This window comes from Stegastes partitus, unplaced genomic scaffold, assembly GCF_000690725.1.
Source record: "Stegastes partitus isolate 25-593 unplaced genomic scaffold, Stegastes_partitus-1.0.2 Scaffold711, whole genome shotgun sequence".
Classification (NCBI taxonomy): Eukaryota; Metazoa; Chordata; class Actinopteri; family Pomacentridae; genus Stegastes; species Stegastes partitus.
In genome coordinates, this window is record NW_007578442.1 from 106,555 (window position 1) to 125,622 (window position 19,068).

Here is a 19,068-nt window from a genome sequence, read left to right on the forward strand (position 1 = left end):
AAAAAACTGCCTTCTTCAGCACGTTTTAAATGTAAATGAAACATCTGATCTGTTTTAATAAGAGCCCTGCACACAGGGTCTCTGGTGGTATACAATAAAAGAGAGCGAGTGAACAGGCTGCCCTGCAGTTTTTCTGTTTCATTTTCTCGGGAGAATCTATATAGGAGCCGTGCTTTTCTACACCTCTGCATACTATTCCACAAGCCCCCCAGAGAGCAGCTCCATCTCTCGTTTGACTGACAGCTGTAGCTCCTCTCTCAGGCGTCATCAGTTCGCTCCCAGATAAAGTGAATCTTGACCACTTGTGCTCCCAGTGTTTCAGGGAAGAGTGCGCAATGGACTGGCTCATACTAGGGATGAATGAAGAACTGTTTTGAGGACATCTCTTCTCTGAGAAGCTCGGCTGTAGCCGCCTCACCCCGTCAGTCACTCGCCTAAACTCTTGTTCCATCACATTTGAGAGTCTCGTTCCAGCTTTCACCATGACTGCGTTTGACTTCTCGGATATAGAGGCGTTTCTGGACTGCCACCCGGACCTGTTCGAGGAGTATCTGGTTCGGAAAGCGAAATGTGATCAGGTGAGCAGGTGGCTGAAGGAGCATCAGCCGTCGAAAGTGTCCACAGTCGAGGAGAAGCGCGGCGCCGCCACGGACCCGCTCTGGCCGACCAACGCCGACGGGCTCCGGCGCAGATCGTCCCACATGGAGCTGCGACGGAACTTCGCCCGGTCCAAAGCCACCACCGCGCACCGCACCTACGACGAGCATGTGAGCCTGAGCGAACACGAGTCCCAGTCCAGCATGAGGCGCCGTGCGCTCCTGCGTAAAGCCAGCTCTCTGCCTCCGACCACGGCGCACATCCTGAGCGCCCTGCTGGAGTCCCGGGTCAACGTGCCCCAGTACGCGTCCAGCGCCATTGACTACAAATACAGACTCAAAGAAACAAACGAGAGGGAGTTTTTCTTGGAGTTAGTGAAGGACATCTCCAATGATTTGGACCTGACAAATCTGAGTTACAAGATCTTGATAAACGTGTGTATCCTGGTGGATGCGGACAGGTGCTCACTTTTCCTCGTTGAGGGACCCGCTCACAAGAGGACTCTGGTGTCCAAGTTCTTTGATGTGCACTCAGGCACCACAGTCAGACCATCATCCAGCACCCTGAACTCCAATGAAGTGCAGGTGCCATGGGGAAAAGGTATAATTGGCTATGTGGCAGAGCATGGAGAGACTGTAAACATCTCAAACGCATATGAGGTAAAGCTCTGTATAGTTCTATTTACCATTGTTGTCCTCAGACAAAAGTTCATTCAGAAACAGTGTTTAGAAATATATGTTTTTTAGTGCACTGAGGGGAAAAAAACATGACCATAAATAACCTTAAAGTTAGCGGAGATGCACCTTTGGCCACATTTCTGCTTGAAAAGAACCCATAAATGTTAAAAGAACAGAGAGAGAGAAAGAAACCCATTTTAATTAGCTGTTTTTGAAGTTTCTTCGCTGCCAGAGGACGGTGTTCAGTGGCTGGAAAAATCGCAACCACCCCTCAGAGATAAAACTTTTGCGCATGTCGAGCAGCTCGACTGAAGACTCAGTGAAGTCCAGTGAGGACTCTGGGTAATTAGCTCAATTATGTCAGAATAAAAAGAAGGGGGGAAAAAATTCTTAGTCTATAGTCGTCAAAGGAAAAGGCAGGAAAGGGAGCCAATCAGCCTCCCAGATTCCCACAAGCTCCAGTCTTATAAGCTACCAGTTGCGCACCACATCATTATATCATGGCCCTGGGCTGCTTGGGAATCTAACGTGATGATGCATATCCCCTTGCGGTCTATTACTGCAGTAGTATAGATATGTGTCAGTGAGGGGCATTATAGTTGCTCTTCTTATTGTAAAAACAATCGATTCCTGCAGAGTCGCGAATTCAAATGAGCGAAAATAATCCCACTGAGCAGGCGCGTAAAACCTAAATCTTATGGAGATGTGGGGCCACGAGGTCAAATGTGCTGTCATTGTACTGACTATGGTGTGCTTCATATTTGCATTTATGTGGTATTATTTTACATGCATTACTTTTTTTTTTTTTAATGACTACATTGCAGGATCACCGCTTCAGTGATGAGATTGACAAGTTAACCGGTTACAAGACTCAGTCCATCCTCTGCATGGCCATTTGCAACAGTGATGGAGAAGTTATTGGTGTTGTACAAGCCATTAACAAAAATCCAATGGGCACCCCCTTTACTGAGGATGATGAGAAGGTGAGATGAAAGAAGAAAAAAAAAAACGTGCAACACACTGCAGGCAATTTATCATCTTCAGTATTACTGTCAACAATTGTGCCATTAAGGGCGTTTTAAAGGTGGAGGTAAAATTGGATTGTGCAGCCCAAACCACACACACACACACACACATTTGCACAGAAGTACTAAAGCTATGCAACACTGTTTGTACTGTGAATCTTCTTAATGGCTGCGGAGAAGAGGCAAAGTGATCCCTTGGAAGCAAAACAGCAGAAAAATGAAGAGAAGAGGTCAAGCTTTTACTCAAGTGTGCATTAAATATGTCTGGTTGTGCAATATACTCACAGACACCACACACACACACACACACTTTGGAAGCATGTTTTGAGTTAATACACTTCCAGTTGCTTCCCGAGCTATCCACTTGAAATGGGTTTGAAGGAATGCGCACGTATTACGGTTTCATTTACGGCTCCGCAGCCTGTGATTACAATCTCATTCTCCCAGTTTGCTGATGAAAAAATAATATATTGTACATCTTGCGGATGTGGAAAGTGTTGCATCTTGTTTGAATGAGTAGTCGGGCAATAAAAGGGCAAAAGTGTTTGATTCGCTTTATGGAAATAGGTGGGGGTTTTTTTGGCCTTTGTTGGATAGAGCAGTGAGAGAGAGAGACAGGAAAGTGGGGGAGAAGAGTGAGTGCATGTGGGAAAGGGCCATGAGAGGGATTCAAACTCATGACCTCCACATCGGGACTGTAGCCCTGCACATGGGACGCCAGCTCAACCAGGTGAGCTACAGCGGCGCCCCAAGAAATAGGTGTTTTTAATAAGAAGTTCGCAAAAATCTACCAAACTGCACTGAGAAGCAACCGTTTGTCCACAAGGTGGCAGAATAAAGTTGTGGAATTCCATTTATTCTGAGTACATACAGTTTGTTCTCTCACTTCAGCTTCAAAGAAATCTAGTTTGTCATCATTTTTAAAAAGATTTCTTTGGGAATCCAAAGCAAAACACTAAAAATAGCAACTCCAGAAACTATTTTCAGCAACAAAGAGAGTGAAAATAGAAGAAAAACTCGATCTGCCAGCTTATCCAGACGTTTTAGGGCCACTGATGTCTTTCGAAACCTCTAAATCAATACTTCATTAGCAGGGAATCTATTGAGAGGAGATTGTGCTGAGAAGCAGCTGACTCCATCATGACTCTCTACCAGCATCAGCTCACATTGTCACCATTTCTCTCACCCAGTTTTATGCCCTTTTGTTTAGCATTAACATTTATAGATTATACACGCCTCTAACCACATGCCTTTGTGCTTTCACTCAGGTGCTGCAGATGTATTTGCCATTCTGTGGAATATCGATTTCTAACGCCAAGCTGTTTTCGGAATCTCGCAAGGAGTATGAAAGAAGTCGGGTGAGAAGTTGTAAACCGTGCCATACATTTAATCTTTTTATGGTCATTTGGAGAATTACAGACAACATATTAAACCTATTTAGAATAAAACATACATCACTTACTGTACACACACTAATATGATAATCTTATGCAGTTGTTGATAAAAACATAGCACAAGAGATTTTACATGACTTTAGCTCACAGAGTAACCTTCAATAACATATCGGATCATAAATATGCAAACATGATTTTTGTGTACTGACCATGATTCATATTGTGCATTCTTGCTGCCACAGGCTTTGCTCGAGGTGGTCAATGACCTGTTTGAGGAGCAAACCGACCTGGAGAAGATTGTCAGGAAGATCATGCAGCGAGCGCTGACCTTATTACAGTGCGAACGCTGCTCTGTGCTTCTTCTGGAGGACATCGACTCACCTGTGAGACCTGTTTTTGTTTGCACTTCATCAGCTTTTTCCTGCCACACAGATATTGCACCTACCCAAAGTTAGCCGACTTGTTCCATTAACCCTCTGAATCCCAAAACCTGCTGGTGGGTTTAAAAGCATATATATTTCTTTTAAATCTCCAAAATTACACCATTTGTCAGAGGCAGAAACTGCTAAAGAGCTGTTAGGTTGGAGCCACTAACCTAAAGAACATGTGGCACCATTGAAAAAATTGACCAAGTCTAAGCTTAAAATCACGATATTTCATCAAACTCACTTTAAAAAAACAATACATCAAAAAATAAAATGTTTTCTGTGACGCAGTTCTACAAAAAAACTAAAATATATGCTCCCTATCGCAAGTGAGAAGCCATGACTGACTCACAGCGACCAACATGGAGACTTTTCGGCTGAACTGCAGGCTGTGTTTACACATAGCAGAAAGGATACAACAAGAAATTGAGAGCAAAATGAAGCAGACTAGGCCAATGAAATAAATACAACATGAAACAGAAACAGCACAGAGGAGCAAGTTGAAGATACATTCAACACGGTGAAACATCTTTCTAGAGCTGATGTGCAAAGTAGTGCAAAAAACGTCTAGATTGTAAAAAAATGCAAATAATAAAATAGCTATATCACATTGAAACCCCCTTTTTTTTCTAGTATTGGTAACACCTGCAGGCACTTGGAAAAATGTTGCACCTGTTGGTTGCAGTAAGTTTTTTCTAAATGAAATAATCAAATAAATCAAATATGTATTGTTTTTCTTTTTTTTAATGAGTTATCTCTACTGGTATCCACTGGTGTTTCCATAATGGTGCAGGACTTTATATACAAGTGAAAAATGGGCCCAGAGTGAATAAAAATGAGGTTCAGAGGGTTAAACTACGTGGCAGTTTTGTGCAAAACTCTGCTGTCATCACTGCTTAAAGCTGCTGCCGGTTGTGATGATAAATGATTTTCTTGTAGGTTGTGAAGTTCTCCAAGACGTTTGAACTCATGTCTCCTTTGTGCAACATGGACCGAGATATCAGGTGAAAGAAACATTATGAAAAAGACACTGACGACAGATTTACTTCATGGCTGATAATTTGATTTGTCACAGCAGGAAAATCAGGAAAATGATTATTAATGGTAACTGTATTCCAATTAGTGGAGATCCGGCTCTTGTGCATGTAATTATCTGATAGAATTATAAGTCATTCCTACTGGGACAGGTCAAAATATCTGCTGTGAAAACGGTCTGTTATTTGTTCTAGATGTAGGTCAACACAACAGAAACACAAACCATAAATGGACACACACATGTATGTGCAGCACGCTGATGCGTTCCAGCGTGACAAAGCTCGTCATGCTGGAATTAGCCCGCTCAATATTTGCTCTCAGTATTTACTGCTGTTGTTTTGGATGTGTAAGTGCCTGTTGTTTCCTCTTTGTGTTATTGGCCACGTCAGCATGGAGAAGTTATCCTGTTCCGACTGGCTGATCAATAACAGCATTGCTGAGCTGGTGGCTTCCACAGGACTGCCCGTTAACATCAGCGATGTGTGTCAGGACCCACGCTTTGATGCCGAGGTGTGGACACAGCGGCGTCTTTAGAGCCCATTAGAGCTGAGATAAAACCTTCATTTAAAATCTAGTTGGAAAATAAAAAATTAAAAAAAAATACAGGCCACAGACACAATTTTGTAAAAATCTAAATTTCTCAAACAATCAAACTGTGTGATTCTGTCTTCTGTCTCTGCAGGCAGATCAGGCCTCAGGCTTCCACATCAGATCAGTGTTATGTGTCCCAATCTGGAATCGCACCCATCAGATAATCGGTAGGTTGAGCAGAAATAATCAATACTGTCCCTCTGAAAAACTGTTTTCATGTCACAGCTAATGATTTTTGTGTATTTTCTGCAGGGGTTGCACAGATTCTGAATCGACTGGACAGGAAGACTTTCAATGATGCAGATCAGAGACTGTTTGAGGTTAACTGCTATACATTTTCGTGAAATTCTGCACCACCAAATCTTTGTTTGTGTATAGACTTGAAAATCTTAAGGTTGTTTTCACGCTTTGTTATTTTTTGTGTGCAGGCATTTGTGATATTCTGTGGGCTTGGAATCAACAACACTATGATGTACAACCAAGTTAAGAAGACGTGGGCCAAACAGTCTGTAGCACTGGATGTAAGCATGTTGATTAAACCAGTCTTTCTTTTTTCACCCACCACTGAAACCACTGATAAGATGTTTCCATATGTTTATTTGTATACATAACTTTTTATTTTTTTCATCTTTTGTCAATTGTTCTTTTGTGATTAATAATTTCCGTACAAGCACCAAGTTATTCATTCACATGACAAATTTTGATTTGTAAAGTTTCTTTGGGCCAAAAAATCATTAAAAGTGTAACTATTTCAGTTTCAGTATCTTAGTAATCAATTGTAAAACCTTAAACTGCCACCACATCAATTAAACGGCTCTTACACTTGCTAACAAGCTTTCTGCATGTCTCCACTGGGATTTCCGACCACTCCTCAGCGTGCAGCTCTGTGCACTTTTTAATGATGCTTTGCACTGCGGCCACTGATGCAGTTCTCTCTCAGTGCTACAGCTTAATAGCAGCTCACTAAGCTCTTTGGGTTTAGCCAGAAGCTAACAGCCAAAGCCCCTTGCAGTTGACTAGCCAGAGAACTACTGCAACAGCTCTTCTCAGTTTATAATGTAATCGAACACTCAAGAGTACAGTAGAAACCGCATTTTCTCGAAAAATGGTGACAGTTTTATTATATTTTGAGTAGAAATGCACAAAATAAACATAGAAATACTTCAAATCTATCATTAACATCTCTAACCCCATGTCATACTGTGTTTATGTCATTTCCAGCCAGAACAAACCTACTGGTCAAATAAACTGTATGGCATTTGCTCATAATGATAATAGTCATAGGAATATTTAGAATAATATGCTTATATATTTTCATTTACGAATGAAGCTGTGTTGATTTAAAAAAAAAAAAAACCCTCACTACATATAAATCAAGGTTTTTATTCATTTATTTTCTTTTGCTTTTCCAACTGTTTGTTCTGTTTTCTTTAGTTTGACTTATTCTGTATACTTGTATTTGCTTTTTTTTTCTATTTGTTTTGTTTTTATTTTAACATGTAAAGCGTCTTTGAGTTTGTGAAAAGTGCTCTATAAATAAAATGTGTTATTATTATTATTTATTGACATTAAAAATATGAGTTTCCATAGATTGCCATACAACAACTTCCCATTTAATTAAACCAAAAATAAATTAAAACAATACAAATTGTTCCTAAATATAAGACTATAATAAAAACAGGTTGCTATTGCACTCCTTGAAATCATTTCAGACTTAATGCATGAGAAATTATTAACCATAGAGGAATAAAGTGTCGCTGATTAATGCTAATTGCAACAGCAGCTCGTTCCATTCATTAGCGTCTCCGTCTGTGTTCTGCTCCACTGCCCGGTATCTAACCTGAGCAGTCACATTATCCGCAGAAAACATGGTTCTGCATCTCGACCATAAATATTTCAGCTGCTTTCAATAATTCATGATAAATACATGTGCCAGTCTGCTCACCTCTCATCAAAGGCAACACACACCGCTGTATTTCTGTCACATAGTCTTTGCTCCTTTTCTCTCTTTTTTTTTTAACCATTAGGAGACATGAAACATAGCAACAAATTGGCTTTTAAAGGCAGAGATGTGCTTTCTTTGATCCCGTTTATGTAAGAACATAAGTAGGACACAGACTCAGATTCTTAGAAAATATTGATTGTATCGTGTAGCCGTCTTTCCAAGAGTTGTTCTTATCTAATTTAGGTCTCAAAGAATTACATCAGAATCTACATCTCACTATTTATCTGCTTTTCCAGATGTTGTCCTACCATGCTACCTGCTCCAAGGTGGAAGTTGACAGACTTAAGGTAACACGAAAACATTCAACCACCATACACTGACTTTATGAAATGTGTGGAATCTGGATGTATAATTGGAAACCTATCTGGTGAGTGACTGGCAGCTCTGTCCTGTCCCCCCTAAGGCCGCCAAGATCCCCCTGAGCAGTGAGTTAGGCATCGACGAGTTTCACTTCAACGACTTCTCTTTGGACAATGACGCCATGATCACCGCGTCGCTCAGGATGTTTCTGGAACTTGGTGTCGTCCAAAAGTTTAAAATTGACTATGAGGTAAGGCCCTGGAATATGCCCTTTAACAGATATATATACACAACAGAAGTGAGTCCACCCCTGAGCAGCATCACTTAATTGTCAAGTATTTCCCCTTATGAACGACTGAAAAATACCTCAGAAAGACTATATTGAAAAAATACAGGCCCCTGAGTCGACACTCACAGCAATGAAAGTGAATATCGTGGTAATCACTAACACACAAAAACCTGAAACAAAACCAAGTATGCCTGTGATTTCCAGTCAGTCCAACTGCACGAACATGGTTATAAAATGAGCTGTGATCACCAGATGGCTCCACATGGAAAGCCATTGCCAGAAAAACAGAAAAATTCAAATTGTAAGACTTCACAAAGGTGAAACAAGATCAGTGACCACCTAAAACTCAGTTGTAGCAGTAATCAGGAGCCATAGTACCTCTAACTCGAGCTGGTCTTCCTAAAATGATGCCACAGATAGTGGCTCAGCCTTTCACAACAGATGTGCTTCAGACTTGGCACAGGGGTTATCAATAGAATTCAGTTCCTGTGACAGCACAAATAGTGTGAAGGACAGTGCATAACATCAACCTCTATGGTTGGTTTCCAAAAAAAAAACCCTTGCTTTTGCTCCAGTAGAAAAAATGATGATGAACTTTGCTAAAGTACGGAAGCCGACACATTTTTTTAAACGCCATTTTCCAGAGATAACGAGATAATTATCCCGTTGACAGTTTCGGCTGTCACTTCAGCCTTCATCAGAAGTTGTCGGACTTCCTGGTGTGACGCATCTTATATAGACAGCTGACCGGGAACTCCGACATGACGTGTCATGAGAACAGCTGACCGGGCACGACAACTTACAATGAAGCGCTCGTGCCCGGTCTCGTCTGTCCTCTGGCCCCCCGCTGGTGACTGAGGATGGAATCCTGGACCAGGCATGAGCAGGCAAACACAAACACCAATTGTCTCGTTTTCAGGAGAAAACAATTCTTGTTATCCCGAGATAACGAGAAAATTAACTCGTTATCTCGAGAAAACGGCGAAGAAAGAACAGTAGCGGAAAACGACCGCTCTCGACTTCCGTACTAAAGAACATAAAAAGAAGCCTGATTAACACTGGTAGCTTATTCTTTGGTCAGATAAGACCAAGATAAACTTGTTCAGCTCAGATGGCGTCCAGCATGTTTGGTGTGAACCTGACCAGGACTACCACAGTGAATACATAGTCCTGAGAGTGAAGCACAGAGGTGGTGGTGTGATGATATGGGGCTGTGTGTCTCCCAGTCTGCAGAAGCTTGTTAGCAAAGGAATATTTCAGCGTGATACTGATCCAATGCACAACAAAAGAGTTCCTAAAGAAGAAAAAGTGACACAACTGTGACTTGGTCAAGTATGTCGTCTGGTTCGAATCCAATAGATTGATTTGTGTAGTTAAAACAAAACACACAACACAAACCCTGTAGCACAGAGCAGATAGCTAAAGATCTGAAGAATGGCAGGTCACTGGAGCTGTGGTGTCCTTCATGCCGAGGAGGATTGAGTCTGCCATCAACAATAAAGACGGACAAACGGAGTACTGAAAAACCTAAAGACGTAAATCTTAGCAGTGAAAGGTGTACTCACTTTAGTTGTACTGAGTTCCTACTCTGGGGCCTGTATTTTTATGATGGTAAATCTAAATTGTAAGTTTTTAATTTCACGTATAAACAAAGACTCTGCTGTTCAACTTAGTTTAAGGTGATTCAACTCTGAATAATTTGACATTTAAGTGATAGTACACTCTCACTTCTGTTGTATACTGTTTGTGTTGTTTATGAATCCACAGTGTATGTACAGTGTAGGTGTGGCACCTGTCATGTTTGTCTCCTTGTAGGTTTTGTGCCGCTGGCTTCTGACTGTGAGGAAGAACTATCGAACCGTGGCATATCATAACTGGAGACATGCTTTCAATGTGTCGCAGTGCATGTTCGTTATGATCACAGTAAGTTTCAATACAGATCAAGCAAAGTCAGATTTAAGTGTATCGTCTTCAACTGGAACAATGGACTAAAGCTGCTTTGCATGCCCACAAAGAAAAAAATATCCAGTTTTCTAAGAGACATGTCTCCAAGTCTTGATTCACATGTAGTCTGCATTGGTCTCTCTTGGTTTCATTCCATACTGTGAAGCTGTCTATATGGTGATAAAAGTAGTCAGTATTCAAAATTAGACCCTTAATGGTTCAACAAGTTAAAAGGCAGCCATGCAAAAAAAAAAATCTATTAAATTAATCAACAACCTGTCACTAAATAAAAGATCATTAGGAGGAAACATCACAGGGGGAAACATCATTAGGATAAAATTCTAAAGTTGGACTCTTTGGGGTAAAGCCTTGAAGAGGATGATCAACTTTCCAGGATGATCAGAGGCCTGGACTACAAAGCAGGATTTGGTATTAACGAAGTAACTCCAGGTTTAATTCTGAGCTTTTAGGGATCAAAAGTGGTTCAAATCTTGCAGTGGTCCATCACCATGGTAACTGACGCTCAGGAACAGGTTATGTTTGAGATAACAGATCAACACGTAAAAGAATAAAATAAAACGCAGCCTACTGATCTGATGAATACGTTCTCTTGGAAGATGGCATCATCAGTCCTGGAAGATCCCTCAGTGTGTGGATGGTGAGAGGGTCTCTGAGGAAGGCAAGAGCAAACGATTTTAAACCTCTGATATGCAGAAATCAATGAAAAATCAATAAATAAATGATCACATTTCCCTCCTAAGGTCTGCATAAAGAAGCAACTTCAATGTACCCATGATACATTATTGTTATCTGACCTAACTAAGCCGAACAGTCACACAAGGCTGGTTGTCAACTTGTTAAATCAATCCAGGGTTGAAGAGCGGGGTTGAAGAGTCACCAGATGACCAAACAGGTCTAGAGCCGCATACGTCTCACAAGAAGAATAAATCATAATGCTAAACCCATATGAAGAACGTAATGTAAAAGTAACACAGCTGCTCCAGAAAGGAAAGCTGGCAAAAAATATCATCTGTGTCGGGAACAAATACAGAACAAAAACTAAAACAAAATTCAAACTTTTAAGTAGGCTCACTGCAAATCTAAAAAGGTCAACAAGCACAAGGCTTCAGTGCTTTAATGAGCCTCTGCTTTAATATTATATCACAATAAAGCTCATAGAACAATTGCTTGTTTGCAGCCAACAAGGGGGGAAAAAAAGACTGGAGCTCCCCCTGCTGAGAATCTACTAGCATGTATGTCATAACTATGCTCATCAGAGAAAGCCAAAGGGTTTAGGCAGTCTCTACAGGACCTTGTACAAATGGTGATTTTCCAAGATCGCTCAGCAGGAGCTGCTTTTATAAGTGTTGATCTGAACATAACATGCTCCAAATCTTTAGTTTAACTTTGTAGTGCAGGCCTCTGATCAGTTGCATCGTATTCCATTTTATTCTGTCCTACTTAATCCCATTACTAGCAGTTTTTCCTCCAGTATATTCTTTTAACAGGCCTTGATTTGGCGTAATAATTGCTAGTTATGTTGGTCCTGGGGCTGTAAATTGGTCCTGACATTTTTGGGTTTATTATCCAACTCAGCCCGGCGTATTATTTTTTTGTGTGTATTATTTGGAGTATTTCTGATCAGGTAAAGCTGCTTTTATCTGATTGGAAATTCAAAAATGCGATTATTCCATGTTATTCTTTATAAATATGTGATTCATTTGAGCTAATTTCTTATAGGCTGTTTTTTGGAGTGATTTTATGGCTTGTGCAGTTACATATCCACAAGGGGGATGTTCTTCCATCGTTCTTTCATTTATCCAACCCCATCATGCATCCATATCCTATCCGATTAGAGTTGTACACATCCTTATACCTAAAACTTTCATTTGCATGGGAAGTAAACTGGTGAGAGCTGCTAAAATGTAAAATCACAAACAGTTATAACTTCAGGTGCATGACTCCAGGTGAAATGCAAATAGCCCAGATCAGCCTATTGAAAATCTATGCTATTATCGTGAGATTTTACATCCCATTCATTACATTTAACCAAAGCTTAGTCTTTATTTATTTTTTGTTTTTTTACCGTTACATGAAGAGCATGAATAAACACCAAAGTACAAACATTCAATGCAGAAATAGGACAATATCTATTTAACAACCTAAATAAAATTAAATAAAAATGGCGCCCAGGGTTTTGTTACCCGGTTTATGTTGGAGCTCATTTGAAAACCCTGAAGGGTCAGTCTGTCTGTTCTCCTTGGAAATGCAGAAAGCTGTTAGTAACAGTCACTTCTAAACCTCTGTGCATTGGTGAGCTGAGCTATGAAGAAAATCTGTCCTGAGGCTTGTTCCATGTGCAAAAAGCAGCTTTCTCTGGCTGCAGCAACACACTTTAATAAAACCACCGGCTCGTCTTTGGATGAAATACAGTAACTGAACAAGGCTTAATGAACTTAAAAACCAAGTTTCACATCTCTTTATTACTCACCTGCGTCTGTCTCCTTCCTTCTGTTTCTTCCCTCCTGGTTTAGTCCAACCTGTCTCAGAATCTGATTGGTTACAACATTTGCCTCAATCTGGCACTGATTGGCTAACAGACTAACAAAGTCACACCTGGTGACTAATTACACCAACACTGACATGAGAAGTTCAAGGACTGCTCAAATGTAGGAAATTACAATATCTTCCCAAGATATACAGTTGTGAACAAAAGTTTACAAACAAACAAACAAACACGGATTTGCTTTGCTGTTTTGTCATGAATTTATTCCATTATTTATTACTGAAAGGATGACACAATCTGCTGGGTCAGAAATATACATACAGCAATGATGTTTGGAAAAATGGCCTGTTTAACCGCAACTAGGTGTTTTTGGTAGCTGTCCTTGCTTCTGGTATGTTTCTATCGTTAACCACTCTTCTTGACAGAGTTGGTGCAGTTATATTAAGTTTGTTGGCTTTGTATCACAGATTTGAATCTTCAGTCTACAGGTTCTCCATGGGGTTTAAGTCAGGACTTCAGGGAGACCAGTCTAAAACCTTAATTCTCGCCTGATTTAGCCATTTCTTTGTCACGTTTGATTTGTGTCATTGTCTTGTTTAAAGACCCAGCTTTCTGGTTGATCATTTTAAGTTTTCCTCAAGAATGTGGTGGTAATCCTCCTTTATTATGATTCCACTTAGTTTGTATAAAGCACCAGTTCCACTGGCACCAAAACAGCCCCAGAGAATAATACTGACACCACCATGATTGACAGTAGGTTTGGTGCTTTCAGGGTTAAAAGCCTCACTTTCTCTCCTACAAACACATATCTGTTCACTGTGGCCAAATAGCAATTTTTTTGTTTCATTTGCCCACAGAGCCTTCCTCCAGAAGGCCATTCTTTGTCCATGTGATAACTCATCCAGCACATATACAGCATAAACAATATGTAAACAAAATTAGCAGGGTGCTATCCTATTCTATCCTAGGTTACCCTAGGTAACACTGATGTATACGTATAGGTAAGTGGAGACATAAAATAAACTGTACAGAATAAATGGAAAATGGTCGACACTCCTACCTGGATGGTAAAGAATGTTTCTGTCTGTTTTGCTTTTTTGCTTTGTGCAGACCGCCAGCTTCCAGGATGTCCTGTCAGATGCAGAGACCCTGGCTCTGATGGTTGGCTGTTTGTGCCATGACTTGGACCATCGAGGCACCAACAACGCATTTCAAGCCAAGTAAGCAGCATGACCGAGGCACGAGGTGTGAGAAAAACCTGTCGTGTCACTGTCGTTGGCACCTGAAAGTGTCACTGCTGTATTTTTCCTGCAGGACAGGCTCCGCTCTGGCTCTGCTTTATGGAACATCGGCCACCCTGGAGCATCATCACTTCAACCATGCAGTCATGATCCTGCAAAGTGAGGTAGGACCACATTTTTTTTATGTAGTTAGAATCAGGCGAGGTTTTCAGTTGTGGTCTTTGATTCATGAGCTGCAATTTAAAATGATAAAACAAAATTGTGTGTACTTCGTCCTTAATGAAATGCAAATAATTATACTATAAGAAAAGCACCAAATACAGTGTTGAATAGCTTTAATGTCACATATTGTGTGATTGATAGCTTTCAGGGACTTTGTAAGATTTTCTTCTTTTGCGTTTTCCTTGTAGAAGCTCATTTTAAAACTACAATGGTGAAAGGGTAAAACAACTGAACCAGAAACACTGCAGTATTTAATTTATTATTTATTTATTTTATCTGTGCAATCATTGATCAACTCCATCTGGCACAGCCTAAGGTAGTTTGCAAAGTCTGTCTAAAATCCATCAGCTCAACAAAACAACACTTACAAAACAGCATGAAAGTCAAACGCACAATAAAAATACCACAAAATCCCAATAAAAAAAAAAAAAAACAACTGATCCTCCACAACTGCATTTCTGATCCCGTTTGAAAATGTTTCAACATGGCTCTGAGACCACTGCTGTGCAATCTGGGATGGTGCTGTAGGCACAAACTGCTGGTAGGCAGCACCAGTGACCACTACTGATGTCAGGAGAGTACTTTGTCTCAAGTGTAGATCAGTTTAATCATTGGGAACCGTTTTCTCTATTGATTTCTTTTAACAGAGGACAGAGAAAGCCCATACACATTGCTAATTAACATAGCTAATGGGAGCTTCATTTGACAGTGAGCGATGACTTTACCGATGCATTGGGTTTAAGGAGATATTTTAGCCGCTATTACTCATCTTGGCTCGCTTTTTGTGTGTGTAGCTATTGCATACTGTTGTGCTTTCTCTCACAGGGTCACAATATCTTTGCAAACCTCTGCTCTAAGGAATATAGCAACATGATGCAACTATTGAAGCAGGCTATTCTCTCCACAGACCTTACTTTGCACTTTGAGTAAGTGGTCTTTTCTGTACACTTTGAGCTGACAGAGTTTGGCAGAAAAAAAGCAAAACTGGCATTGGATTATCACAGATTATTCTACAAGATATATTTTTGCAAGCAAATAGAGGAATTCACAGCTAAATTTCTGCTGCGTTATAGAGCGTCTGCGTGGTCTCTCCTAACATTGTTTCGTATCCTTGACTGTCTGTTTGAATTGTAAGGCGCCGAACCAAGTTCTTTGAGTGTGTTCTGTCTGGAGAATTCAGCTGGACGGATGAAGGACACAGAGAAGTTCTCAGGTATTCTACATTTGCGCTAAATAAAACAAAATCCCTTTAACTGTGAAAAGCAAAGCAAGGAGCCAGAAATGAGCTTTAATGTCACCAACAGGTCTATGCTGATGACAGCGTGTGATCTCGGTGCGGTCACTCGTCCTTGGAAGATATCTAAACAGGTTTGTTCACAAAGTTTCTCCCTGTTTGCTCAAATTGCATGCTAACAGATCAAAAATCCATTGAAGATAGTAGAATTTCTCAGCTGCTACAAGGAGCAAAATGGCACTTCATCAAAGCAGAGAAAAAGAATTATTTTTAACGAATGTATTCCCCCTGAGTCCCTCTGTATGGGCCAAGGACATGAGCCTCCTAAAGCTTTCTAAATAAACTTCAATTAAGCTTGTTTGGTTTGCCGGGAAGTCGCTTAGTAGAGCCCAGTTAGCGCACTAATCCACTTACTTCCTTGTAGTTAGACACACAGACGTGTTTGATTTATGTACAACTGAAGCTGATTTGCTTAAAGCTTAAAGAGGATTGTGCTGCTTGTTCCAGTTTGTGCACTTTTTTCTGTTGTTCTCTGAAACTGCACAAGACAGGCAGGGAGTTAACACGGCCAGTGTTCGGAATAGCACATCATTTTACTTCAAGTAGATGAAACACAAAGATGTAACAAAATACATGCACCTTGGAGCTCTCAGTGGAGGTTTTAATATTGACATGTTACCTTGTGAGGGCTGCAGGGTGGCGCAGTGGTTAGCACTGTTGCCTCGCAGCAAGAAGGTCGCCGGTTCGCGTCCCGGTCGGGGCACCAGAATCTTTCTGCGTGGAGTTTGCATGTTCTCCCCGTGCAGCGTGGGTTCTCTCCAGGTTCTCCGGCTTCCTCCCACACAGTCCAGAAACATGCTGAGGTTAATTGGTGATTCTAAATTGTCTGTAGGTGTGAATGTGAGTGTGCTTGGTTGTCTGTCTCTAAGTGTAGCCCTGTGATAGACTGGTGACCTGTCCAGGGTGTCCCCTGCCTTCGCCCTAAGTCAGCTGGGATAGACTCCACCCTAGTGAGGATTAAGCGGTGTATAGATAATGGATGGATGGATGGATGTTACCTTGTGTTTGAGTAAAATAATGATTGTTTTCACTGTTGTTTTAAGGTGGCAGAGCTGGTGACCAGTGAGTTCTTTGAACAAGGCGACAGAGAGAGGTCTGAGCTTAAGTTAACCCCAGCAGTAAGTAAGATACATGGAATCATGTTTATTTATGTAATTGCAACTGAAATGTGTACATTTTCTGTTGCACTTTCAACAAAACACAACCTCATATAACAAAGGCACACACAAGACTGAGGCTCTTTCCACATTTTAACACCAGTATTGTTCCAAACACACATTTTTATCGACAATTTCAAACATATTACAAACTGAAATGTCCATAAAAGTAGAACTTTACTTTGACAAAGCCAGACATAGGGTTTTGACAAAGTGTTGAAAGAGCTGAAGTTTAGTTTGTTGTGTTCATTTGTTTGTAGGAGTTTTTCTTCTGAGTTTATTAAATACTGGCAACATCAGACAGCAGCAGGATCCATATGAGCATCTCCAAACACAGAGAGAATTGCAAATATTAGCACATATAGAACAACAGCAGTAATTTCATAAAACGCGTAGAATTGTAAATTATCCTTGACATTTTTGTTCTATGTTGGTGCATTATTATGGATTATGTTGGTGCACTGTCACATCTTGAAGACAAAATAAGGCAAATGTTGCATTCATACCGTGGCTTTCTTTGTCACCGTGGTGGGTCTGTCTGAATAAAGTTATGAGGAATAATATTATAAAAAGGACGTATGTGTGAATAGCAGACTGCCACCACTTTAACAGACTGATGAATGTCAATTTTACACATCCATTTCTGACAAGTCTTTCCAGTCTTATCTTTCACTTGAATGCTCTTATACTGAGCTCAGCATGCAGTCATGCATTCATATCATATCCTTAATGTGACTAAGACTATGTTAAATGATTATAATGAATGTCTCTGGCCATGGATGACAGAAAACTATCATCTCTCTGTAGGCCATCTTTGACCGCAATCGCAAAGATGAACTACCTGCCTTACAGTTAGAATGGATCGATGGGATCTGTAAACCTCTTTACCAGGTAGGTAACACTTACTGACTCAAGCTATACATTTACAATGATAAAAATGATCATTTTGAATATCCGAAATCCTCTGTTCTCTCCGTATCTCTCTTAGACGCTGCTGAAGCTCAATAGGAAATTACAGCCGATGCTGGACGGGATAGACGCCAATCGACAGAAGTGGCAGGACCTCTGCTTGTCCTATCAGCAGACGCGCAGAGCCTCAGTGTCCAATCTGAGTAATGAACCAGGTCAGAATACCGAGCCCAGTGAAGATACAGAAACCAGTGAATGCCCCAAGACTACAGCGACAGTGAAACTAGATGAAAACAAAAAGTTTGGGTTAAAGTCTAAATGCAGCCAGAATCTGAAGTGGAGATTAAACAAAGAACCCAGTGATGATGAAGCCACATCAGCTGGCAATGTAACACCTGCAGGAAATAAATAAAGCAAGCTTACTGTTAAGGTTTGCCCATAAAATGACACACATGGGGCTCCTCAAATGCCCTGTGATTTTCTTACACATGCACTACCCAACACCATCTGGGTAAATGAGATGCAGCTTTCATCTGCTGTGCATATTGCTTCTCCTATAAGCATCACTGTATTAAACTCAGGGGTGGGATTGATTCCCCTTGGTCAACTTCTAATTAAAGGGCAGTTTCCCTGTTTGTGTGTGTCTGAAAGCCGTTCGTCACTGAGATGAAGCCGAACAAGAGACTTTTTAAAAACCAAAGAGGGCCACTTATTACTGTATTGTTTTTACTGATAACTAAAATCACAAGCCCACATTGGAATGCCTTTACACAACAAAAAGGAATCACTGTGACCCGTCACATAAATTGCCATTATGAATGTAGACTGGAGCACGATCTTGTTCCTGAATGTTACTCAGTGATAGGCTGTCTTACCTCAGTTGCAAATCTTTGGCTGCATGGCATTATTTTCAGTGTTTATACGTTAGCGGAGCTGTTTCACCACCAGCTTTTCTGAGCATTGCATGTGTATATCATATCGGAAATATACATTGCTACACTTTAATTTAAAACAGGCAGAAAAGTGTGAAAGGCTCAATATTGTAGTACTGATTTTGTAAAGAAGGTCATTGATAAAAATCCACACTCCATAGGTTGGTTTTGTGTTTGTACAGAAGAATACAAATGGTTTGAAATTGTCTTATGGATGTGAAAGAAACCTAGTAAAGTGGTATCGTTTTTAGACAAGCAGAATATGTAACGTTACTGTAACATGCTGTCATTCTTATGTGCTCATATGTAACTATAACAGTTTTTTTCTAGGTAGCATTGGGGTCATTGTAGTCTGACTCACCAGATGTAGACTTCGGGTTTAAGTCTATCATTTCCTCCACACATTTGTCGCTGCTTTTTCCAACCCTTCTGCTATCTGCATGTAGTGGCTTTAAAAATGTCCTTATCTACAGGAAACAACAGCAACCTTGGAGCAGGAACTTGAAAATGTCAAGTTTTACTGAG

The 19,068-nt window shown here is 40.6% G+C and overlaps 1 protein-coding gene across 1 annotated transcript; it reads left to right on the top strand.

The window, feature by feature from the left end:
* Positions 1 to 482: 482 nt before the first annotated feature.
* Positions 483 to 18,023, top strand: pde11al (phosphodiesterase 11a, like). Its single transcript, XM_008291063.1, has 20 exons — positions 483 to 1,256; positions 2,099 to 2,257; positions 3,568 to 3,657; positions 3,936 to 4,076; positions 5,058 to 5,122; positions 5,543 to 5,663; positions 5,836 to 5,911; positions 5,997 to 6,064; positions 6,173 to 6,265; positions 7,986 to 8,036; positions 8,153 to 8,299; positions 10,154 to 10,261; positions 13,899 to 14,008; positions 14,103 to 14,193; positions 15,077 to 15,177; positions 15,387 to 15,464; positions 15,556 to 15,619; positions 16,589 to 16,663; positions 17,510 to 17,593; positions 17,691 to 18,023. Exons 1-20 carry the CDS (start codon positions 483 to 485, stop codon positions 18,021 to 18,023), a joined length of 2,829 nt encoding a protein of 942 aa, XP_008289285.1.
* Positions 18,024 to 19,068: the final 1,045 nt, after the last annotated feature.